Below are 25,696 nucleotides of genomic sequence, written 5' to 3' on the forward strand. Positions count from 1 at the left end.
AGATGACTGATTTATTAATACTTTACATTTTGGTCATATATGTGGTTAGAACGTTGATCTATGTTGTTACGGTATTTTTCTGGTAAGTATTCTTCATTTGCCTTTTGCTTTTTCCGCTCCTTTCGCCCTTTATCTCATGGTATGTTTGTGTAGTTCCTGAATGAGTTACTGTTTGGTTTATTACTCGTCTTTTCATACTGTGATTTCTTCCTCTATCAGTCATTTCTAGAAGTGTTTGTGGGGAAGCAGCCAGGCCATGTTCTGGGCTAGTAGAAATTCTTTCTTTGATCAGGGTTGTATGTGAGTAGATGCTTTTAGCTCACTTATTCCTGGTCTACAGCGGCTGACGGTGTGATAACTAGTCTCCTCCACCCGCCTCTCAGTAACTGCTGTCTGAAAGTTCCTGCACATCTTCTTTTACAGCCTTGCCTTCCCTGCTTCACCTTCAACCATACAATCTCCAGAGAAGGGAGCTTCCACCTCCAGCCCATGCACCCATCATTCTGTTCCTCCAAACAAGGGACCGTGGGTCACACCCTTCAAGGGACGCTGTCTACTTTGGAAAGCTGCTGGCCTTGGCTATGATTTGCTGTCACAGGGGCCCTTTCCTGGAATCTTCTCAGATCCCCTTAGACCTCACACACGAGGCAGCCCTTCCTCTTGTAGATTGTCTTTTCATGTTATCCTGGTTTCAAACGTATTTGCATTTTCCCTTATTCTTCTAATAGCTTTTGTGTGATTTTCAAGAGGTGCAAGAAAAGGCTCCGTTATTTTTTACTATTTTTAAAAAATTATTATTAAAAAGGAAAAAAAAATGGCAAGCACATGGAAGCTAGAAGAAGTAGGGAACTAGGCACCTTATTTACAATTCAGAGGTTTGTGGTACTTCGTTCACTGAGCCATTCTACAGCATGTAGTGAGTGTGGCCATGGAAGAGTTCTGTGAGGTACAGAGAAGTATAACCTGACACGGGGTTTCTGTTTTCAAGGAGCTCATAAGAAGGTGAGGAGATAAAAATGGAAAGATCATTTTCAAAGCGAGGCAGTGAATATTAATGCCGAATGAATATTTTTACAACACGTGCTGCACAAAGTGAGGGGGAGAAGAGCCGTCCAACTCTGAAACCGCCTGGAACAGAGGCAGGGCCAAAATGCTTTACATAGAGACTGTCTAAACTTGGAGTGCTTATAAAGTAATAAAGTCACAGAAATTATCCCTTCCCTGCAAATTAAATTTGATTCAATTGATTAGAAATATTGGAACTCGAATGACTGCCTTACCTTGTGTGTGCGCGTGTGTGTACGTAAGAACTTGAGAGTTTTTTCTGAACATCTAGCTTCCGTCCCTAGTGAATGAGAAGGATTCTCCCACCGGCTCTCTGAGCAGTGGTCAAGGGCTCCTCAGGGATGGATTACTTGCCCTTTCTCCCTAGAGAACTATGCACTCAGTACCTTCCACAGTTTACATTTTGAGTCAGTCCCGTTGGCCCGGTGGCCATGACAATGGAATTGTTTGGCCTGGCTATTTTAGACTCTAGGCTCAGAACTGCCAAATATAGAAGGTTTTCTTTTTAATTTGCCTTCATCTCCTGTACTCAGTCCAAGTAACATTTTACTAATGAGAGTCTCAGACATGGCCTCTTAATAAAGGATTAGTCAGGAAAGAGTGAATCAAGGCCATCCTGGTGTCTTCTGGCTTTACTGAAGGGCTCAGAGCACTGTGCTCTAAGATGAGACTGGGGAGCTGGGGTATTTCCTAGAAACTATTGGTATGATGACATAAGGAGAAGAAACAATGTATACAGAGGAAAAAGAGTTTAAGGTAACACACGGAATTTCTAACAAACTAAAATTTCTTAGAACTTTAAGCAAAATGGTTACTTTTATAATTAAAATAATCTTCATTTAAAACTAAGTCTTCCAAGGTACAGAAGGCAGTAAGTATAGGCAAAGATACTCAACATTATTAGTAATTAGAAAAAATAAAGTCACAATAATACCATTACCTACCAAAACCACTTTTAGAAAGCCGACAACACCAGGCCAGGTGCAGTGGCTCACGCCTGTAATCCCAGAACTTTGGGAGGTCGAGGCGGGCAGATCATCTGAAGTCTGGAGTTCAAGACCAGCCTGCCCAACATGGTGAAACCCCCTCTCTACTAAAAGTACAAAAAATGATCCAGGCGCAGTGGTGCATGCCTATAGCCTCAGCTACTCAAAAGGCTGAGTCAAGAGAATCGCTTGAACCTGGGAGGCAGAGGTTGCAGTGAGCGGAGATCATGCCACTGAACTCCAGCCTAGGCAACAAGAGTGAAACTCCATCTGGAAAAAAAAAAAGGCTGACAGCACCAAACGCTGATGAGAATGTGGAACCACGGGATTCCTCAAACACGGCTGGTGGGAACACAAGATGGCACAGTCACTTCGGAAAACGGTCTGACAGTTTCTCATAGAGTTAAACACACACTTACCATAGGACCTAACTTCCCACTCCTGAGTTTTTAACCCAATGTAAATGAAAACATGCATCCACTCAAAGGCCTGCATCCAAGTGTCTATAGCATCTGCATCAGAATCACTCTGAAGGAAGCAGTCCAAATGTCACTCAAGTGGTGAATAGCTAAACAGTGTATGAATTGTGGCACACTGACATTCACACGCTGGAGGACTACGCAGCAACAACAAGCAAAACACTGATACATCCAACAAGTGGGTGAGTTTCATCATGCTAGTGAAGGAAGTCAAACACAAAAGGTGACATGCCCTATTATTTCATTTACAGCTCACTCTGGAAAAGCTAAAACTGCATGGTCTGGAGATGAGAAGAAAAGGGGATTGACCACAAAGAGACATGAAGAACCTTTTGGGGGTGATGGAAATACCCTCTATTTTAATCGTGGCAGTGACTAAATGACTATATATACATGTGCGAGACAGTGTGTGTGTGTGTCATCAAACTAATCTAACTGCATGTTAGAAGCAGTGAATTTTACTCTATGTCAATTATACCTCAATAAACTTGATTTTAAAAAAGTAAGTTCTTCAGCACCAAAAGAAAAGGCAACAAAAGTAAAAAGAGATAAATTAGACTACATCAAAATCAAAAACTTCTGTGCATCAAAGGTCACAATCAACAGAATGAAAAGGTAACCTATGGAATGGGCTAAAATATTTGCAGATTATATACCTGATAAAGGGTCAATCTCTGGATTGCATAAACCATTGCTACAGCTCAACAACAACAAAACCAGTTCAAAAATGGGGAAAGGACTTGAGTAGACATTTCTCCAAAGAAAATACACAAATAGCCAACAAGCACATGAAAAGATGATCAACATAATTAGTCATCAGAGAAATCAAAACCACAATGAGATAACACTTCAAACCCACTAGGATGGCTACTATCAAAAAGACAAACAGAAATTAGCAAGTGTTGGCAAGGATGTGGAGGAACTGGAACCCTTGTGAACTGCTGGTGGGAATGTAAAATGGTGCAGCCATTATCAAAAAAATATGGCAGTTCCTTCAAAAAACTAATAATAGAAAGTACATTATGATCCAGTAATTCCACTTCTGGATATTCCACCCCAAAGAACTGAAAGATGTCTTGAAGAGATACTTGTACATTCATGTCCATAGCAGTATTATTTACAACAGCCAAGCAGTGGAGCATCCCAAGTGTCCATTGAGAGATGTATGGATAAACAAAATGTGGTACATATGTACAATGGAATATTACTCAGCCTTTAAAAAGAAGAAAATTTTGGCACATGCTACAGCATACATGAACCTTGAGGCCGTTACACTAAGTGATCTAAGCCAGTCATACAAAGACAAATACTATATGATTCCACTTATATGAGGTACTTAAAGTAACCAAACTCACAGAAACAGAAAGTAGACAGGTGGTTGTCAGGAGCTGGAGGGTGGAGAACATGGGGAGCTAGTGTTTAATGAGTACAGAGTTTCTGTTTTACAAGATGAAGAGTTCTGGAGCTTGGTTGTGTGAAGGTACTTGACATTACTGAACTGTACATTTACAAGTGGTTAAGATGGTAAATTTCATATTATGTGTATTTTACCACAATTTTGAAAAGTTCCTCAGTTTACACAACAGTAATATGCTGTAATGGAAAAACCACAGGGTTCCAGGTCAGGAAGATGTGGTCCTTGCCCCAGCCCTGCTTCTTTCTAGCTGTCTGATCCCTGCAAGGCTTCTTTCCCTTTCTAAATCACAGCTTCCTCATATGTAAAATGGGGATAATCATACCCAAGAACAAATTTAAGGGCTAAATGGAATCGCAAGTATGGAAATACTCATGTGTCACTATACAAAAGTCAGCTGTTTAAGAAAATGATGCCCAGAAGTGTCAATGAAATGGCTGATGTTTATACAATAAATTAGTGCCAAGGACAGGGCTACAACACAGGTTTCCCAAGTCCCTGTCCAGTGCTCACTTCTCTACACCAGCCGCCTTTTGTTCTTCTACTTGTTGTATGTACAGAACAACTTTGACACCATCTGTCAGCTCCCAGGGTCCCGTTTCACATTTTTTCCTGTAATTATGGGTTGACCCTCTCTTGATGCTTAACCCCATCTCTCTGAATGTGATTTCTTAACAATGCCACTCAATGTCCAAACTGAGCAATGCGGGGGCATCTTGAGGAAGCACCTTGTAGACGTTGGTTCCCACTGAGCTGGTGGGTTCACAGCCATGTCACTGGCTACCCCTGTTCCATGCACTCACCTGACAAATGTAGGGTACAGCTCAGCATTCACCAGGCAGATCATCTGGATTGCAATGGTGATTCCCATTCGGCCAACACACATGAGTATGATGTTTAACCAGTGCAGGTCTGGAAAGGAAGCACAAAGAGGGTGCGGGTGGTGGATGGGGGCTTCATTCGCTGAGTTACTGAGAGAGGCACGGGCACGGGGGGTCATGCTTGGACTGTTAGAGCTGGTGGGGCCTGGAAGGTTGTCTTATCTAACTTTTTCATTTTGAGATAAGTCAACTGAGTCTCAAGAGATTTGGGGATTTGATGACGACATATTCAAGAAGACTCTGTTGTGCAGGGAAAAGAATGGGCTTTTTGAATCTCAGCCTGGTTTCCTGGGCTGTAAAATGGGAATAATGACACCCAGCTGATAGATTGTCATGAGACTTAGAGCTGATGTGTGTCACATGTCCACTGTGACCACAGAATTTTAAAGTTGGCTTTTTATTTATTACATGATAGCATCCATTGCTAGTTCAGTGCCTGAAACACAAAAAGTACTCAATAAACATAATCCCCCTAGTAGTAGTTCTCAACCTAACAAAACAGATTTCTAATCCTCAATCTAATATTTGTTTCCAATACAGTTTTAACCGAAACACCTTTTGTAAAAGTCTCAGAGGCTGAGAATTAGGGAAGTGAGCCCTTGTTTCACGCTGGCAGGCTGCTATGGGGTTCTTGACCATCTGAAGGCCCAGAAAGCCCTCTCCCTACTGAGAATGATCAAAGATTTTGGCTTCACTGGAAAGAAGCTCAGATCCTTAATAACCACCAGCATCTTCTCTGCATGGGTTACCCCCAGCACTGAAATGCAAGTGACCCTGTGACACACCAGCTCACTATAAAGGCCTCTGCGGTCACAGACACGATGTCAGCTTGACCCTTGTCCCCAGATACTGGCTATTTATGGAAGTCTTGTTTCATTTCACTTAGCCAATGCGAGGGTCCAAACGAGAGTGCCCCTCGCCCGTCTCATGGGTGCAACACAGTCTCTCTGCCTCCTGCAGCTCTCGGCCCTGATAGAGAAGCCAAGCTGAGCCTTCTGTTAAGGACCACACCTCATCTAGCTTCTAAAAGATAAAAGGCAAGGAGTTCGCTCCAATGCCTCAAGGGAGGTCCACGTTCATAGGTCGTCAGCCTGGTGATGCTTGACCAGAGGTGAATAGCATCCCTGGCTTCAGAGAACTGACCATGTCTCCACTCTGCACCACCAGGGCCACTCGTTACAGCAACCACAGGGATCCAGTTAAGACTGAAGTCAGGTCAAGTCCACCCTTGCTCAAAGCCACCAGTGGTTTCCTACCACTCTTGGGATAAAGTCCACAGCTGGCTATTTCCCAGCTCACTCCACGCCTCGCTCCACTGCTCCCCACGAGCTCGCCTGACCCTGGTCCCTAGATCCTGAGCAGTCCCCCCAATGCCATACTCTTCTCCCCCATTGGGCCTTGCATGTGTCAGAAAACTCTCCCCAGATTTTTACATGGCTCTTCCCACTTTATTTAGGCCTTCTCAGACCTCCCGTGCCTGTTGTAGAAAGCACTGACATCCTTCTCTTTTCCCTCTGGAATGTCAGCTCCATAGAGCAGGAACTCTTTCTGCTTTGCTCATGGTTGAAATTCTAGTGCCTAGATACCCGCCAGCCATATAGAAAGCCTGGAGATATTTCCTGCTGGAGGAATGAATGACTGTCCTAAAATGTGATAAGGACTAAGACAGAGGGACGAGGGGCAGGAAGGAACTGGGAGGAGGAGGCTGGGGAGGGGACAATGCCTGGGCTCTGTCCAGGTGACAACTGAATGGACTTAGCCCTCGATCGCCCTCCTTCTTGGCACTCAATGCTGTTTACTTTTTAAAAGTCTGCCCATCCATCACATCTTACCCAGGATTCCAAAAACAGAGAGATTGGGAAGAAAGTGGGCAAAATCTATTTCAAATCCATGCTGCCCCTTTTCCTGTGTTCTCTGTTCTTTCTCCATGAAAAAAGAGAAAAGAAAACTGAGCTTTCTTTCCCCACCCATTTTTCTTTCCAGCCTGATCTATATAGCCTAGTTCTTGGGCATACAGATTTCACAGAACGGTCTCTACAATACCCTGCCCGAAAGCCTGTCAAAATGACTCACTAAACCAACAAGTGCAGAGCACATGCAATAAAAACTGAGAAAAGAGCAAATCTGCCCTTGTATTTATTTTACAACATATCCAAGAGCAGTGAATGTGAAAGGCAATTTATGTACTCAAATTAAAACTGACGGAAGTTAATCTACTTCAGGTTTAAATGTAGCTTGGTTTATCTTTGATTGTAAGAATCACAGACTAAAGTACACATCCACCGAAATGGCCACTCTTAAAAAGATGAGCCAGATCAAGTGTTGGGAGGATCTGGAATAATCAGAGCTCCCATGTGTTCCTGGGAGGAGTATAAAATGGTCTAACCACTTTGGAAAGCTGTTTGGCAGTGTCTGCTAGAGCTAAACATATGCCTCCCTGGGACCCAGCAAGTACGCTCACAGACCTGTACCCAAGGGAAATGAGAGCATGTGCCCACTCAAAGATACGTGCAAGGATGATTTTAGTCCCAATAAGTGGCAAACGTTGGAAACAACACAAGTGACAATCAACAGTGAAAGGGATGCAGAGTGTCATATTTACACAATGCAATGCTACACAATAATTTTGTTTGAAGTACCAACTACACTTTCATGTGACAACATGGGTGGATCTCATAGGTGCAATGATGAATTTCTTGTGCCTATAATCCCAGCACTTTGAAAGGCTGAGGTGGAAGGATTGCTTGAGTCCAGGAGTTTGAGACCAGCTTGGGCAACATAGTAGGGCTCCATCTCCACAAAAAAATAAAAACATTAACCTGGCACAGAGGCTCACGCCTGTAGTCCCAGCTACTGAGGAGGCTGAGGTGGGAGGATACCCTGAGCCCAAGAGTTCAAGGTTGCAGTGAGCTGTTGATTGCACCACTGAACTCCAGCCTGAATAACAGAGCAAGATTCTGTCTCAAAACACAATAACAATAACAACAACGAAAATAGTGTATTTGGTATGGTGTCATCTACATGAAGCTGAAGAACAGACACAATCTGTGGTGACAAAGGGCAGGGTAGTGGTGACCTTGGAGGGGTGGCGGGGGTTGTTGTGAAGGAGCATGAGGGAGGCTTTGGAGAAGCTGGCAATGTTCTCCATCTTTATGAGGATCATGCTGCCCGGCTGTACACATTTTTACACACTCATGGAGTCATGCACTTATTGTTTGCTGACTGTATGTATGTTAAAACTCAATTTAATTTTTTGGGTTGTTTTTGGGTTTGTTTTTTTTTTTTTTTTGGTTTTTGGGTTTTTTGTTTTGTTTTGTTTTGTTTTTTTTGGAGATGGAGTCTCGCTCTGTCGCCCAAGCTGGAGTGTGTGATCTCGGCTCACTGCAACCTCCACCTCCTGGGTTCAAGCCATACTCCCGCCTCAGCCTCCAGAGTAGCTGGGATTACAGGCACCTGCCACCAAGCCCGGTTACTTTTGTATTTTTAGTAAACATGGGGTTTCACCATGTTGGCCAGGCTGCTCTCGAACTCCTGACCTCAGGTGATCCACCTGCCTCCGCCTCTCAAAGTACTGGGATTACAGGCATGAGCCACTGCGGCCGGCCCCTCAAATTAAAATTTAAAAACACATCTTAGACAAAGGTAGCACCTCATCTTTGTTCTCATTCCAGAGGCTTATCAAAGAGTTACGACACTCTCCCCACAATTTGATTGCCTGGGAAATGATGAAAGCAGAGAACTCACCAGGTGAAATAAAAATCATGACAAGGCAGGCTGCTCCCGCCAACAGATTTGACACGGCTGTGGGGTAGATGCGGCCCACGCGGTCAATGGTGATGAGGGTGATGAAGGCCCCCGGGAATTCGACCAGCGCGGAGTAAAGGAAATCCAGGTAGAGGTTCCCGCTGGTGGCGCCCATGTGCAGGATCAGCCCCTGATAGAGCACAGAGGCGGTGAACCTGAGCCGAGAGGAGGTTTCAAGTCAAAGGCGTGAGTCAGAGACTGATAAAGAAACCCCTCCCAGATGGAGAAGAGCTTGAATCACTGGGTTTAGAATGCCCTAGAGCAATATGAGGAGAGGGGAGTCAAAATGAGAGAGCGTGTCCTAGAAGGACCCTTGATGATAAATTTTTTTCATGATAGATGTGAGAGTATCACTTGTAGGATATGCCCCCAAGTCTCCTGGAGAGCATGTGATGATGGCTACTGTTCACCGCACACGTAGATGTCTGATTCTGCACCGAGCCCTTCACGTGCGTAACCTCATTGGACACTCCAACAGGCCTACGAGGAGGTGGGCAGGAGAGGGCAGGAAGTAAGGGGGCAGGTGTCAGACTGCTTTATGAGCTGTGTCACCTTGAGGGAGTTAACTAACCTCTCTGGGCCTCAGTTCCTTCGTTTGTAAATGCGATCGTAATAGTACCTCCCACTTCCGTTTGTCTTGAGTACTCACTGAGTTAGCGTACAGAAGTGCCAATTATAGTTCCCGGCACACAGTATGCACTCAGGGCACTCAGAGGACTCACGGCACAACAGAGAGGCATGGGCCAGGTCTTTCCAACCGCACCATGGCGTTCCCTGCCCCTTATTACGCTGTCCTTAGTGGGCGCTGTTGATTCACCTATGCTCTTCCATCCACTGTACACCCCCTCTGCCCATATTTGAGAAAATGTAGCAACATTACAGCATACGGCACACAGAGCCGAGGCCTGGCTAAATCACTCTCACCTGAGCCAAAATGCAGGGCGCCTCGTGTGTCACTTTGTGGGGAAAATATCATTTGGAAGCTAGAAAGCTTTTACAATCATATTTACATTGTGAGAAGAGATTTGGGTCATAAGAAATTACTGTCTCATCCCAGCATGCAAATTGCCTATCAGCTCCAAAACTGAGATGAAAATGGATGTTGCTATGGAATGTGTCTCCTTGTGCCTGAAGAAGCACTGGGATGCTTTTGTTTCTAGTCCTAAATTATTCCTGATTGGACCAAGGGTCAAGAAAACAAGAAAGAAGGTGCTTGCCTGCAACCAACTCAGTGAGTTGAGATCTAGTCCTAAATTATTCCTGATTGGACCAAGGGTCAAGAAAACAAGAAAGAAGGTGCTTGCCTGCAACCAACTCAGTGAGTTGAGATTAGCCTGAGTGCCTCCATACCATTTAGCCAGTTAAAGACAACAGTCATATTACTGATACAGAAACTGGTTTAAGAGAAAGGAACTTATAACCTTGATTTTCCTGTCAACAAGCCAGTTAACAAATGTGCTGGGCTGCCACCTGTGGGCAGAACCCGTGAATTGCATGTGCGTATTAAAATAACAACAACAACAAAAAAACACATTGACATTGAACATTTTCCTGCATCGATGCTGTACCCTCTTCTATGTCAGTTACACATATAATCTCCTTAATCCTCCCAACACATCTATGAGATAGGTACTATCACTTCTCCCATTACTGAGGGGAAACTGAGTCACAGAGAGATTAAGGCCCTTTGGAAGGTCACACGGCCAGGACATGGTGGACAGACCTTTTGAGTCTCAGTCATGACAACAAGCAGGACAGTAGAAAAGGGTGTCCAGGAGCCAATGGCGTGAGGCCTTGTGGGCCACAGAGAAGGATCTGGCTTTATTGTCAGTGATTAGGAAGCCAGCAGAGGATAAACAGGGAGAGACAAGGTCTGTTGAGCCCTAAGGGATGCCTTTGCCTTCTTTGTGGAGCCCCGAGGGGCGTGGGTAAAGCCAGCAGGCCACCCAGAAGGCACCTACAGCAATGCAGGTAAGAGATGCTGCAGAAGTGTCCATGGAACGACTGACATTTATACAAATAATTAGTGCCAAGGACAGGGCTACAACCCCAGCAAGGGAACCCAGGGTGCCCACGATGGGAAGCAGCAGGTTCTGAAGGCATTTCCAAGCTAGCTGATGGAACTTACCAGAGGATTGGAGGTGGGGGTAAGAGAACAGAAAAGTCAAAAACGCTGCCTTGCAGGGAGTCTCGGGGCTGGAGAGGGGAGCTGGACAGCGCAGCAGAGCGGGCAGTTATTTCCACTGCAGCGGCCAGTCCCAGCCTCCACACTGAGTCCAGCACTGAGTATCCATAGAAACCCGCCAGGTACATGGGGCTATTTGCAAAGGTTCACGGGCCCAGCATGTGGCTGGGTGCAGGACCCCAAGGGCAAACTCGGAGACAGGGGAGGTGAAGGGTGAGGCAAGAGAGGACATGGAAAACCTGGACAGATTCTGGGGCACAGTGGTTACTCATTCAACTTTCAGCAAATATTGATTGAGGGTCTGCAATATGCCAGGCACTGACTTACTACAAACTCTTTGTTCCAGTGAAACCTCACATAGAAGCACAAACAAGTGTGCCTGGGTAGCAGAGCTGCTCCGGCTGAAGGGGCGAGGCCCAGAGTGCAGTTGCGGGGCCCTCACTGTATGCTGAGGGGAAAGCCCTTGCGCCAAGGAGGTGAGCCAGCGTCCTCCGAGGGAGCAGGGCAGGGGATTCCTGCTCATGACAGCAGCTGGGGGAGCATGCAGACCCCTGAAATGTGCAAAGCATGTGTGGGTGGGTCCCTGTGGTATGCATCTTCTAGTCAATAGGTAACAAATGCACAGAGACGCTCAGGTGAGGTCTCTAGAGTGTTTAGATATGAGGAATGGAGCTTCCTCCTCGAAAGCTCCAGGAGCTCTCATCCACCTTCTGATGCTGAGTCAAGACTTGGCTGTTCCCAGAAGATGAGACCATGTGGAATGGAGGCAGCCCTGATAACCCTTTATCCTATTTCACTCATCCCACTGGTGACCTCCCATAGGTACCAAATGCCCCTTACTAAAATGAAGCCTTTTTCTTATTATTCAATCCCCAAAGGAGAAATAAAAAGAGCTCTTTGACCACTCACAGGTATATTAAAATTCCTTTTCCCTTTCTCTTTTTCCACCTGAGTATTCCACTGTCTCTAATCTATAGGCCAGTGTTTGGGCGAGCGCACTGATTCTGCCTGGGGAAACACACAGAAACACCCCTCACCACAGGTACATCAGGATGAAGGTGCGCTTCCTCAGGCGTGGCGTGCGGAACAGGTCTGCAAACGAAGGGCTCAGCTTTTCAGTGACATCCTGTTCGAGGGAGAGCATCTAGGAGGGAGGGAGAGCATCAGCCACACTCCCGCTGTCATGAGCAGAGCCACCTGGGAGGTGGGCCTTGCCACCCCTGTGCTTCACACCCATGACAAGGAGCCCAGTTCTGCTCCTTCCCCTGGCAGCCCCAGGAGAATCTGCACTGGAACCCAGCCCCAGATTCAGTGATGTGAGATACCCCTTCCTAGATTTCACCTTTAAATCAGCAGGAGGCAGCTTCCCATTCTTTTGAGCGATGTGGTCCATGATCTTTATTGCTTGAGTGTTTCTTTTTTGTGATAACAGCCACCGAGGGGACTCCGGCACACACCTGCAGACACCACTATCACTATCTGGCGTTTTCCCCGGAATTCATCTGACATTCCTGAGCAGGGTGATGCTGTTGCTCAGTGCAGCCTGCCCCCTCACACTGGGATGGTAATCCCTCAAGAAGATGAGGACCTGGGGTCACTGTGCGCTAGCCCATGTGGTCCGGGTGGGAGCTCTGTGAGGACCTGGGGTCACTGTGCGCTGAGTTTTGCTGAGAGCAGACCTCATCTGTGGGTGGCACTAGAGTTAACCCAGTCTCCCTAAACGACAGAGTTAGAGCCCAGGTGGCCCAGGCAGGAGCTCTGTGGGCCACTCATACTCCTAGTGTCACCTAAGATTTATAGACCAAAAGGGAGCCATCACTTCCTATGTAGCCTTCCTTCTGTGCAGCAGGGGTCTCCTCTCTCCTGGACGTGGCAGCCTTTTGTCCCCCTTTGAAAATGTTCACAGAGGAGATGTCCCATGTACATTACCCGATGACATCAGGGCATCTCCAGGCAATACAAGGGCTGTTGAACACTTCTCAAAATATTTCCCAAACAAAATAAAATGTATTTACTGTCCTTTAAAATCAAATCAACACCATGCCGTCTCTTTCAAATGGGACGAGGAGGGTACAACTCATACAACTCAAAGACTCGGCCTTTCTGGCGTAAGGGTCTTCTGGAAGCTGGCAGGCATTGATTGCCTCACCCTGCCTGAGCATGCAGACTTTGCTTTTCACACAGACGAGGCAGGGGGCGGGCAGAACTTCCTAGCCATACGTGTACAACTCTGTCGTTTAGGGAGACTGGGTTAACTCTAGTGCCATCCACAGATGAGGTCTGCTCTCAGCAAAACTAAGACAAAAGGTAGAGGGATGAGAAATTCCTCTGTGGCTACCCCCTCTTCCCTCCACCACAATAAAAACTGACCTGTGGAGTTCTCTGCCCTTCAGAGCCTGCCAAGCACTCACAGCGAATATGATTAACACCTTGTTTGGACTGATTCTGTTTCATAATGGCTCAGGGCACACATTCCCCAGAGATCATTGCACTGAGTAGGCCTGTTGCTCCTTCGTTCTGTCATGCATTCATTCAATCAAGATCAAATGTCTGCTCTATGGCTAGATGAGAGGCATTTCAGAGCCTTATTAATAATATCAATAGTGCTATAAAAATGAAGAAGTGGGAGAAGAGCAGAGATGACAGCAGAGAGGAAGAGAAGAGGGGGAAGAGGGAGAGGATCAAGAAGATAACAGAATATCTGCCTTCATGCCAGCACCCCTAGCAGAGACGAGGGGACTCCAGGGAGTGGTAGCCATTGCAGTGGAATTGCCACGGATGGAGCCTTTCCTACCACTGGACGCTGATACAGGTTTCCCAAGGCCACTGAGCAACCCTCAGAAAGCTGCCTCCTTCACCTGGGAGCGAGGCTCGCCTTGTGTTTCTGGAAGGTGCACATGCTGAGGCCCTGCGTTTCCCTGGATTTCTGTCTGACTCTTGGCATGGCTCACCTTTATCTGGGGAACCAATCTAAAGAGGCTATGTCTGAGGATGGCTCCACATGTAACCAGGGCCTCCTGGTCATAACAGAACAACCTGAACAGTACAAGTGGCGGGAAGCGCTGGCTCCACGCAGCTCCATGCCATATGTGTGTGGGAAACCCCGGACTCTGTGCAGCCCTATGCATCATGCGTGTGGGAAAGCCTGGGACCAGCTCATCCCCAATGCATCATGCGTGTGGGAAGCGCCGGGCTCCGCTCATCCCTATGCGTCATGTGTGTGGGAAACCCCGGGACCAGCTCATCCCAATGCATCATGCGTGTGGGAAGCGCCGGGCTCCGCTCATCCCTATGCATTATGCTTGTGGACACCACGGCCTTTGGAAGACCGCCTGTAGGTGCCCCCCACTCCAAGAGTCTGGTTCCTGGAGAGGACAGAAAGTGCAGCCAGAAGGGTGGCCGGCGCCCCTTCCCCGTAGGCGGGAGGAAGGGCCTCACCAGTAGTAGAGCAGGAAGAGGAAGGTGGGCAGGGATACTGCCAGCTGCAGCCAGCGCCAGTGAGGCAGGACGTAGGCCAGCCCGGTAAGCGCCACCAGCCCCATCGTGAAGGCCATCTGGTACATGATCGCCACCGTTCTTCTGGAGCCCGAGCCAACAAATTCTGTGACTGAAACAGGAAGCGTGGTCGTTATGCGGGTTCCTCGCAGGAGCACAAAAACCCGTCGCTGTGCGTTCAGAAGCTCCGGCCCCAGTCCAGCTTGTCTCCCCGCAGAAGCTCCCACTCGGCCTTGGCGAGCCCCACCTGCTCCCAGGCTTCTCTCTTGTGTGTCTCCCATTTCTCCTTCTGCCAAATCACAGCCGCGCTCACGCCTCCCCTTCTCCCTGGGGCCCCGGACCCATCAAACCAAGGCCCCAGAGATCCACCAGGCTGCTTCGCTGTCTGGCTTTTCCCTGACCGTCCCTTTCTGCATGTTCCTTTACCAGCTGCACTCCCCTCTGCCTGCTTCAGGACTCAGTCCACGGGCCTCTCCTCCCCAGCGCCTTCCTCCAGAAGCTCCAGATTCAGCTGGAATATTTGTCAGGACCCCAGGGGCGTTCATTCATTTAGCAAATATCTTTGAGTGCCTACTGGGGACCTGGCACTGTTCAAGGTGTCTGGGGTACATCGTGAGCACAGGAGGTAGACTCCTGCCTTCGGAGGCCTCATTTGGCAGATGATCCACATCACAGATAAGAGAATGCAATGCTGTGTTAGAGCGTGATACATGTTAGGGGAACAAAAATGAAAAGGGGAAAAGGAAATCAGGGGAGTTGTGGGTGGAGGGGCTGCGGGTGGTGGAGGGGCTGCGGGTGGTGTTGGAGCGTGGACGTGGTCCTGGGTCAGACCCCCTAACCATGTGTGGGAGGGTGCCTAGCAGCAGAGGCTCTCACAGGCTCCACACTAACGGGGCTGAGCCACCTCAGCCTCACCAGGCTGCTCATGGCATCTCAAGGCAGGAACGTAGGTGGATCCTCTTGGCCCTAGTGAATGAGTTCTCAGAATGCCAAGTGATAGCACCTTGTTTTCGAAGATGAGAAAACATGGCTATTTCTTTTTTCTCCCCCACAAAGGAGTAAAAGCGTGGCTAATCCTCACTGCTGTCTGCCGTGCCCTGGCCTGGGGAAGGACAGACAACTCTTAGGCTGCTTCCCTCCTGGAAAGGATTTTTTGTTTTGTATTCTTAATCTTTGTAGAATATTTGAAAGAGGGAAAAAAAAGGCTGATATGTAAAACTCCTCATGTTGGTTGATACTTCAACTTTTTCAAAATCCTGATTTTCAAAATCCTTATTTTATTTGTTCCTGTTTTCTCTCCTAATTCTTGAGTGCCATTCAAGCCCATCGAGTTTGCTGTATTTCTTTTAAGGAGTTGCTGGTTCTTTCTTACGTAAGATGCTAGAATATTCTCTCACTTATCTCCTCTTCTGCACCCCCCCCCCCGACTGCTGTGAGCGCATCAGCATGGGGTCTTCTTGTTCTCCGAATACATCAGTTGATTAATAGATCACTAATCTAAGTAATAAGGTAAGTGTCTCAGACACAAAAAGACAGGAGGCCATCATCTAGCCCATGTCCTGCCCTAGTCACATAACAACAAGGAACTGGCGCCCCCGCAAGCTCCCTGACCCCACAAACAACCCCCCACCCACGTTAGGCCCATCCCATTCTACCCCGAGACCTGGCCTCAGTCCCATGATAATTACTTAGGGTGTAGCCGGCCATCCAGTTGCCCTTGCTGACCAGGCCCTGCAGCAGGCGGAAGAGCAGCATGGATATGTAGTTGGGCGCAAAGGCCATGAGCACACCTGACACGGCGTTGACCAGCACGGTACCCAGGAGACACAGCTTACGGCCAAACCTTCAGAGACAAGGAGACATGGAGGGCAGGTGGGAGAGGTTGAAATTTGGGGTCAGACATTCATGGTGGAATGCCAAGGGTCACAGTCAGAGGACACTGCACCACTGTCCTGGGAAACTACAGGGTCTATCAGGACAGCAGTGCCCAGTGCACCACCCAGACTGTTCATCTGTCCCTACAAGCTCTCCAGCCTTGCTGGGTCTGAAGAGGAGTCTGAGTGCTCCCAGCAGCATCACAGCTCAGCCAGGCAGTGCCCGCAGCCCCTCTCCAGTTCTCACGCCTGTCCCTTCACCTTATCTTCATATTTAGCAGATGGCATCATTATTATCGCCACTGGTCAGGCTGCACCCAAACCAGGCTTCCTTCCTCCCATAGTCTTATCAACCATCATGGAAGCTTTTCTGTGCCATATTCAGCTCTGCTAGTGTAGCCATACAAGGCTGTTTCTCTTCTTCTTTTTCCAGGAATGAAATGGGCAGATTACTCTCTAGGATTACACTGTTCCCACCCAATCTGTTCAACCACACCCCACGTTCTCCCAGAGCCAAGGAAAGAAGTCAAGGGCAGGCCATGCGGTGTGCCCACTCATCCGTGCTCCCCACCCGCCTGCCAACCCCGTCCCCCCCTCTGCCACCCTCACCTGCCTCCACCATGCCACTTCACTTGTCTACCTTGTGTCCCCTGGCCTCAGACCTCCACCCCACCTCAGGACAGCCCCAAACCAGCCAGTAAACCCTCACCCTTTATGAGAACATAGGAACTTCTGACAGAAGCCACGTTTTCTAACCAGGGATGCTCAGTCCCAGCAGTGGCACCTGGCTCCATCCCCTCTCCTTGTCTCCTGCAGCGGCATCTGGGTCTGTCTCCTCTCCCCGTCTCCTGGGGCAGTGCCTGGCTCTGTCCTACCTCCCTGTCTCCTGCAGCGGTACCTGGCTCCATCCCCTCTCCCTGTCTCCTGGGGCAGTGCCTGGCTCTGTCTCCTCCCCATGTCTCCTGCAGCAGCACCTGGCTCTCTGTCCCTTCTCTCTGTCTCCACCTCTGAGCTAGGCCCCAGACCCCCACCAGGCCTAGGTCCCCGGCCCCTCTCTTCTTCCTGCATCCCTGATTCCCTCCCCTATTGGTGTCCTCATCCTGGACCCTCCCCACGCTGTTTTAAAGAGTTGCCACGCAACTCCACGCTCCTGCCTTCCAGTTTTCTCCAACCACCCTGTCCTGGGTGCCCCGCCCCACACAGCAGATTCTGACCCTTCCTCCTCGGGGTCTCCTGGTGCATTTCCACAAGTGCCCTGGAGAACAGCTGTCCTTTGATCTCGCTGACATTTCTCCTACGTCTCCTTTGCCAAGGCACTTTCCCTACCTACGTTTCTGCATTGCAGTTCTCTCTCGACACCCTCTTCCAGCGCATCCTGATATGCTGTGTAGCCTTAAATAGCAACTACTGGTGAAAAATCCCCGATATTGAACTCCAGCCCATATCCCTTTCCAGAGCTCACTCACATACCAAAGTGGCTCCTTGGCATCTCTTCATAGATGTCTCAGGCCGTGCAACACATCTCCAAACCTAACATCTCTAAGAGCTCTAGCTTCCTCTATAACCTCTCCCCTATCAACTGCTGAAACAAAATCCATTCCTAACCCTCTGCCTCTCATCTCAAAATGGCCTCACGAACATGCACCTGCTGGAAGCATCAACCTTCCTGCGTCCTCCCTTTCTCTCAGCCCACCAACTGTAGAATCCGCATGCAACTTCGACCCTGAAACACACCTCAGATCTCTCCACCGTTCCCCTGGCAGCCCCACGGTAGCCCAAAGCAGGGTCTGCTGTGTCTTGTCTCCAGCAGCTTCTGCAGTTGATTCCAACTGGTCATGTTCTCCACCACTGTCCCTTAGAATCCGTTCTCATGGCAGTCAGGGGAGGCTTACCTGGACTGGCCTTTACATACCTGTCTGCAACGTAGCCAATGCCCAGAGAGCCAAACAAGAAGCCCGCATTCAAACAGGACTGAAAGAGGTCCAGCTTCCAGGAGTCAGCACACACCAGGTTGAACTGCCAGTCACACCGCAGCAGGAGGAGGACCAAAAGCACAGAAAGATGTGTACAGAGTCAGGACTATACCCTTCCATCCTCTCTTCAGCAAAGCAAATGCGTTTCACGAAACTTGGTATCCCTGGGCTGTTTCACAGAGTTTTCTCCTACTACATTTTCATAAGACAAATTCAAAGTTTCTGATGAATCACTCAGCAAATATCAAATGCGATTGACCCTTGAACAACATGGGTTTGAACTGCACGGGTCCACTTATAGATTTTTTTTTTTTTTCAGTAAAAGTTACACTGAATATGCCTATCTCTTCTTCTACCTCTTCCACATTTTCTTCCTCTGCCCTCCAGGACAGCAAGACGGAGCCCTCTTTTCCTCCTCCTCCTCAGACAACTCAACCTGAAGACAATGAGGGTGAAACCTTGATGATGATTCACTTCCACTTCGTGGATAGCAAATATAGTTTCTCTTCCTTATTATTTTCTTAACATTTTCTTTTCTCTAGCTTACTTTATTGTAATAATACAGTGTATAATACATATAACATACAAAATATGTGTTCATTGGCTGTTTATGTGATTGGCAAAGCTTCCTTCCAGTCAACAGTAAGCTATTAGCTGTTAAGTTTTCGGGAGTCAAGAGTTACATGTGAATTTTCAATTGTGTAAAGGGGTTTGGTGTCCCTAGCCCCTACATTGTTCTAAGATCAACTGTATTCCTAACACCTGGTACCACTCTCATCATGCAGTAGTTAAAGAGGCTGTTGTCAACAGCCTTGCTATTAGTAGTTGGTTATTGAAGGACAAAATGTCTTTGGAAAAGAAAGCAAAATGTCTTCTCAAAAGAGACACAACTGCTAGGTAAGATTTCTAAAAAGAAATATAGCCAAGGAGGTAATTTTTCCAAAACAGAAATGTACCAAGAGAAAGACATGTTTTCCGGAATTGGCCAAAGATCCTTCATTAATTACATATTCATTAGTATATATTTAGTTATATAAGTGCCACCAACAATTCTGTACATTCTATTGTCGCTGTTGGGGCTGTGAGTGGCAACCCGAGAAGAGGGAAGCAAAGACAGTGGGGTTGCCTTGAGATAGAGCGTGCCTTAGGGTCACATGTGGGTGAGACCGAGGGTTAGAAGAACATCAGAGGCTCCCATGCACCAAAAGCCAGAAGAGGGGAGATATCAAGGTGGCAGGGACAAAGGAAAAGACAAGCGTGGGTTGCTGCAAAGGGCTTGTTTTCTTTGGGTTTTTGGAGAAGGCAGATGCTTCCTGGGTTTAGAGGCCTTGGGGAAGGAAACCAGGAGTGGAGGGACATCCAAGAGTCCTACCTCCTCCAGCATAGAGCATGGTGACACTGGCACATGCCTAGACATGGTAGAGGCTGGATAGCAGAAGAATGACCCCTTCCTCTTTAGAGCTGAGACAGGCGGAAAGAGTGGACTCTGGGGAGAACAGAGGGTGTTGGGTGGGGGCCTCTTGACCCCTTCAGTTCCTGGTGGGTGGGGGACACATCCTACCTTCCCGACCCTGTCCCTCTGCACTGCTCTGTCCGCATCAGGTCCATGGCTTCCCTAACCAGAACACTGTTGAGTGTGATGGCAGCAAGTCGCTTCACAACCCTGGGCCTCAGTTTCCCTGTCTGAAACGTGTGTTGTACCCATTCCATCACACCCATAGGGCTGCTGTGTGCATTGGAGGGGAGGAATCACATGCAAACAGCTTTAATAAATAATAAACCCTTTTAATTTAGAAACAGGTTTTACTACCCCAACCTCCAACCCTCAAATCTCTGAAGTTGCCAGTTTGAGCCATGCCATGCCCCGATCCTGGGGTCAAACATTCAGAACTGGCTTTGAGCAGTGGCTTACGCCTTAATCCCAGCACTTTGGGAGTCTGAGGCAGGAAGATTGCCTGAGCCCAGGAGTTTGAGACCAGGCTGGGGCAACAGAGTGAGGCCTCATCTCTACAAAACATGAAAAAATTAGTCAGACATGGTACCATGTGCCTGTAGTCCCAGCTACTTGGGAGGCTGAGGTGGGAAGATCGATTGAGCCCGGGAGGTTGAAGCTGCAGTGAGCTGTGTTCGAGCCACTGCACTCTAGCCTGGATGACAGTGTGAGACCCTGTCTCAAAAACAAAACAATATTCAAAGCCTCAAGGACTCTGAACTCAGCCAGCCTGGGTTCTGTCTGATGGCCTGACTAGTTCCTTGACATGAGCACTCTTTTTTCCTGAAATATAGGTTAAACTCTGTGTTACCACTTGAATTTCAGAAACAAATACAAGCCTCTCCTAGTAACTGCCTTCTGCCCAGACCCCAGCGTCTGCTCCCGTGGGTGGTACAGCTCTGGGGCGTGCGACAAGCTACTGCTCAGTGTCACTTTCATGTTTTCTGCCAATCCCGATGTTGATTTCCTCTAAAATTCAGCTTAAAACACACCTTCTCCATGGAGCACCTTCCAGGTCACCCACCTGATGTATAACTCTTTTCAACTGTGGTTCTCTTCCTGCCTGCCCTGTGCTCTGCCATTAGACTACACCTGGACACATCCTTCCTGAGTTTATCTGGCCTTCCCAGGGTCTGTGTCTCCAACTGCCCAACTCTCTCTTTGCAGCCTCCACCCGTGTGGTCCACAGTACAGGATTTCACTCAAGTTGCAGGGGTCAGGGAAAGATGTGCAATTATTACCTGGGGCCTCAGCTTATTCCCTTCTCAGCCATTGTTTTTCTGGTTTTCATTATAATCTTTGCAAGTTGGTGTCTCTGTAAGATGTGGCTGCCGCCTTCCTGAAACACCCTGTTGCCATTATGCCCCAGGACTGCGTATGGAGCCAGCGAGCTCCTGGAGCTGGAGAGCATCCCACCTTCCAACACCACAGAGAACTGACTCTGCCCCCAGGCTACCCTGAGGATGTTTCTAGAGCCACCTGCAAAGCTTGTAAACCTGCCATGCTTCCTCTGCTCCAAAATGCCAGCCCAACCATGAGTACCCCGACACATTTGTGCACCTTGAGAAGACAGGCCAGGCCCTGGGAGAAGCTGGGGCTGCACAAAGGTAGGGACGGGATGGAGGGTGGGAATCGCCTAAGCCCACTTGCTGCTCCTGCTGGGATTTCACCAGGGCCGGGGCAGCTCTTTCTGGCACCGTTATAAAGCAACCTACTGCTTCATCACAAGAACCACTCAGGGTCCTGGTGAAACCACAGATTCCCTGCAGATTCTGCCTCAGTGGGTCCCAAATAGGAGTCCAGGTGATCCTGAGGATAAGCCAAGTTTGGGAAACACTAATGTAACTACCTCTGTCTCCCTTGGCCTGAGACCCCTTTCCCTTCCTCAGCATTCATGGCTGATGGAAGACACCTGGTCTGGTGTGGGGCTGTGGCTGAAACCAGGACTGACAGAGGAGATCCTCTTGCTGGGAGAGTCAAAAGCCAGGAAAATGCCCACATTCCTCCCCCAGTGAACCTCATGATCTTAGCACCTAGCCTTGGGGTGGGTGTTAAACCTGGTGTTCAAACAAATTAGCTCATCTTCCCTCCTAAAGCAAGTTCCAATGTCCAAGGCAATGCTAGGTTAAAAATTAGTTCTGCAGAAGTGAATAAACTGAGGTTGATTCCCCAACAATAATTTTCAGTTTTGGAGGAGGAACTGGGGTCAAGGAAGTTGGGGTTACAGTGGGAGACCATTCCTACCCAGGAACCAGTTTCTATCACCCTCCCACCTACCCCCAGGCTTCCAATCACCTTAGAAAATCTTCACATGAATCCCACCACCCTTCCAACTCACTATGGCCATCAGAGTTCCAAAGAACACTTTCTCCTGTAATCACATCCTCTTCACCGTCTCTGGCCATCAGAGTTCCAGGATTCCCACAATCCTCCCCAGGGCTCTATATCTTGGGGTTATTGGAAGTCCCCTCCACAGCTACCATGGACAGGCAGGCTGTTCTAAAGCACTCTCGGGCTTCTCTCATCTGTCCCAGTCTCCCTGCTCCTGCTGCACCCCAAGGTCCCCTCTTACAAGGCCCCTCCATCTGCCCAAATGGCTGCCTCTCCGGGGCTCCCAGCTCAGCATTCAGAAGCTCCATTTGCACATACTCCCCAAGCCAGAGCCCTCTGCCAAGCTGCGCCTCCTTCTCCCCAGTCCCAACAATGCTGGCATCTCTTACATCGTGTCTTCCCTTCATTCCCACGACAACAATGTTTTGGCCAACACTTCTCACCGGGACTCTTTCTTGGCCTCCTCAAGCATCTCTCTACCTCTCCTAAAGCCTCCAATCCCACCACCACCCCTCCCCACCCATTCACGAGTCCAGCTAGGATCACATTGCTTGCCTGCCTAAATAAGACCCAAACTCCTTCACTGGGCGCTGAGGTAGCGTTGCCAAGGTTCATAGATAAAAATACAGAATGCCCAGATAAATTTGAATTTCAGATAAACAACTTTTTTTAGGGTAAGTATGTTCATGCAATATTTGCAGTCTGAGTTATCCCAGTATCAAATATCATGCAGTATCTGGGACGTAAGTATCTTATCCAGTTGGGTTATCTGAAGTTCAAATGTTCAAATTTAACTGGGCATCCTGTATTACACCTGGCAACCCCACACTAAGCACTCCATGTTCTGGCCCCGAGGTTAGACACCAGTGTTCTCCCCGCAACTCCTCATATCACGACCTTCATATCGGGGCTCCTTGTACCCTGAATGCAGCAAACACTCCTTGGGCCCTGAGCCTGGGCTCAAGCTCTCCCCTTGATCTGGGATCTACTTCCCCTCCCACCTGTCCCCTCTCCTTGCTGGTCAAAATACCACCTGAGGCTCAGCTCAAAGACACTGCCTCCCAGAAGACATCCATGATCACATCAGAGCTCAGCAGCTGAGATCTCTGCCTTCTTAGACCCCACCAGTTCCTTTCCACCCTGCTCATGGCATTCACCACAGGTGGCCTTGGGCTGTCATTAAATGAACATTGGTCTCATTCTGGCCACCCTCCTCCCCTCTCAGTCCCCACAAGACTGCAGACTCCTTGAGGGACCTCACAATCTTCTTCTGTATCTCCCCTGTGGCATCACACCCCTGCACCGGAACAGAGGGAGCGTGCCGCACATACTGGCTGGATGTCTGACTGGAGGAATGATCACATCTGATCTCCTCAAAGCAGAGTATGTCTCAGTCCCAGAGAACAAACATGTCCCCATCCTGGTCTGCTTCTAGATTCCCAGTTGGGAATGTCAGACGGTTGGAGATCCCTGGAAGGAGGCTGCCTAACTTGTCATCCATTGTTGGTGGATGCCTTGGAGACAAGATGTCTCTTAAGCATCGTAAAGCCAGTCGCACTGGCACCTGCTCTGCTCCAGGCAAGCAGGTAAAGCAATGCTCAGGCCCAGAGGGGAGGGACCCTATGCTTTCCTCCAGTAATAGCCCTAAATGTGTCACCACTGAAACCACTCAGGAAAGGGAAGAGAGGAAGAGCAGAGACTCAAGAAGCCCTGAGAGCTTGGGCGAGGGTAGTGGGGGCAGACAATTGGGCAGGACCAGAAGCAGGGAGGACCCGGTTACCTCTTATTTCAGGGAAGCGGTGCCCACGCCAAAACCACGCCATTGCTCGTTACTAACAGAGAGGCTCTGACAGGCTTTGGCCCACAGCTTCTCCAGCCGATCAAGCGTCCACACTTGTTACCATGCAATACTTTCAAACGGGCTCATGATGGGAAAAAATGTGGTGACACTTTTTACTAAAAGATTCTCAAAGCAAAATGCTCAAATAATCAAGTAAACTACTCAAGCAAGGCCCTTTTGAGGCCATCACCCTATCCCAGAGGCCCCATCGGACCGCACGGTGTGACTCAGTGTGGGTTTGCTCAGTGCTTTCACAGATCCCAGCTGAACCTCATATCCCTATGAGGCAGCTGCCCTCATCCCTGGTTTACTGATGAGGAAATGAGGCTCAGAGAGGCAGTGATTTACCCAGTGATGCTCAGCTAATAAGGGGCACAGCTGGGATTCCACCACACATTCTCACTCCCAAGCCAGGGCAATTCCAGGCCACCTCAGCACCATCATTTAGGTCAATTGTCATTGCTCTTGAGTGGAAGCAGGGGGCCCACGGTACTATTGGTGGGGAAGCAGGGCCCAGAGCAAGTTGGTAGTTCTGGGAGAAGCCAGTGGGGTAGGCAGAGAGGCTCCTGGTCTCCCAGCCGAATCCTATTCAAGCGACTCAGCAAACTGGCCCCCTACTTGTGCTGGCTGGTCTCTCCTGCCTCAGCGTCCTCGTCAAAGACCCAGAGTTTGTGGTGGATTAAACTAGAGAAAAGAATGCCCCGTGCCTAGGACACAGCCAGACAGCCACTAAGTGCGCGATAAACACAGCCCCCTACCTTTTTCCTGATGTGGACCTGAACCTCATAGGGTTTGCTTTATATTTCTCCCTGTCCCAGGAACTCCCGTGTTACAGAGGCTCTTTTACCTCGGTGACGATGGAGGAGCCAGGAGTGTCGTACACCCAACCATCCTGGCAGGGGCCCAGTGGCAGGTGGCTCCTGTTGGTGGCCAGGCTAGCCAGGGGGTCTACGCAGCTGAGGGCGCTCTGGTTCCAGTCCACTTCATAGCGCCTGCACTGGCTAAGGAAGGCCTCGTCCAAAGGCCCTCGGCCTGGAACTGTATAGTTCAGCTCCTCCGCATGGCTCCAGCCACAGCGCTGGCTCAGCTCAGCCACCCCGGGGCTCTGGCAGCGGTGGTCAGGTGTGAAGCCCAGGAAGACGACGCCCACACAGATAGGGGCAAAGGCAGCTGACAGTAGGCATAGGGTGAGGAAGGCTTGCTTCTGGAACCAGCCAAACTCCCCAACCTGCTCTAGAATGTCATCCACGGTGGGCATGACGGCTCAGCACGCTTATGGCCGTGGCCAGACCTGCCCTGGGCTGCAGTGGCCAGGTGCAATGTCTCCCTTAGAGATCTTTGAAAAGGAGTGGTTTGAAATCAGTTTGCTGTCCAAGTGTGAAACATCTGGAAGGCAACCAAGTAGAAATAATCTTTTACCCCATGGTGCTGGTTTCAGGAAATGGGAGAATGCACGTGGCTGCCTGATCAAATGTTTGCTTTGTCAGGGAGCGAGTCAGTGGGGTCGAAGCTGGAACAGAATTGGAGTTCAGCCGCAGAGCAAGAGGAGGGCAGGAGAGCAGGCCGTGCAAACCTCCTAGCAGCCCCCTTAAAGCTCTTCCAAAGAGAATATCTATTCTCTTTCTAGATACGATGGTATGAGACAAGTATTGGGTGACAGCCAGGTACTAGATACTGTATTTGGCTAATTAGTTCCATGATACCATTTAAGTCTTTTTTTTAGGTTTGTTTTCTATAGGTTTTGGGGGAGCAGGTGTTATTTTCTTACATGAGCAAGTTCTTTAGTGGTGATTGGTGAGATTTTGGCGCATTCATCTCCCAAGCAGTATACACTGCACCCAGTTTGGGTGTTTTGTTTTGTTTTGTTTTGTTTGAGG

At 48.7% G+C, this 25,696-nt stretch overlaps 1 protein-coding gene across 2 annotated transcripts in view; it reads right to left on the reverse strand.

Annotated features, from left to right (window-relative positions):
• The window catches only part of SLC22A1 (solute carrier family 22 member 1), a 35,187-nt gene extending 9,916 nt beyond the window's left edge, over nt 1-25,271 (reverse strand). For both annotated transcript variants that reach the window (XM_008007742.3, XM_008007741.3), the window contains exons 1-8: nt 24,667-25,271; nt 18,096-18,199; nt 15,998-16,152; nt 14,253-14,421; nt 12,157-12,271; nt 11,852-11,958; nt 8,570-8,784; nt 4,748-4,856 (exon numbers count right to left, since the gene is read on the reverse strand). In XM_008007742.3, the coding sequence (XP_008005933.2) occupies nt 4,748-4,856; nt 8,570-8,784; nt 11,852-11,958; nt 12,157-12,271; nt 14,253-14,421; nt 15,998-16,152; nt 18,096-18,199; nt 24,667-25,077 (1,385 nt within the window). In that variant the 5' untranslated portion in view covers nt 25,078-25,271. The remainder of the gene's footprint in view (nt 1-4,747; nt 4,857-8,569; nt 8,785-11,851; nt 11,959-12,156; nt 12,272-14,252; nt 14,422-15,997; nt 16,153-18,095; nt 18,200-24,666) is intronic.
• Between the last annotated feature and the right edge of the window lie 425 nt (nt 25,272-25,696).

The sequence above is a fragment of the Chlorocebus sabaeus genome, chromosome 13 (assembly GCF_047675955.1).
Source record: "Chlorocebus sabaeus isolate Y175 chromosome 13, mChlSab1.0.hap1, whole genome shotgun sequence".
In the NCBI taxonomy this organism is placed as follows: domain Eukaryota; kingdom Metazoa; phylum Chordata; class Mammalia; order Primates; family Cercopithecidae; genus Chlorocebus; species Chlorocebus sabaeus.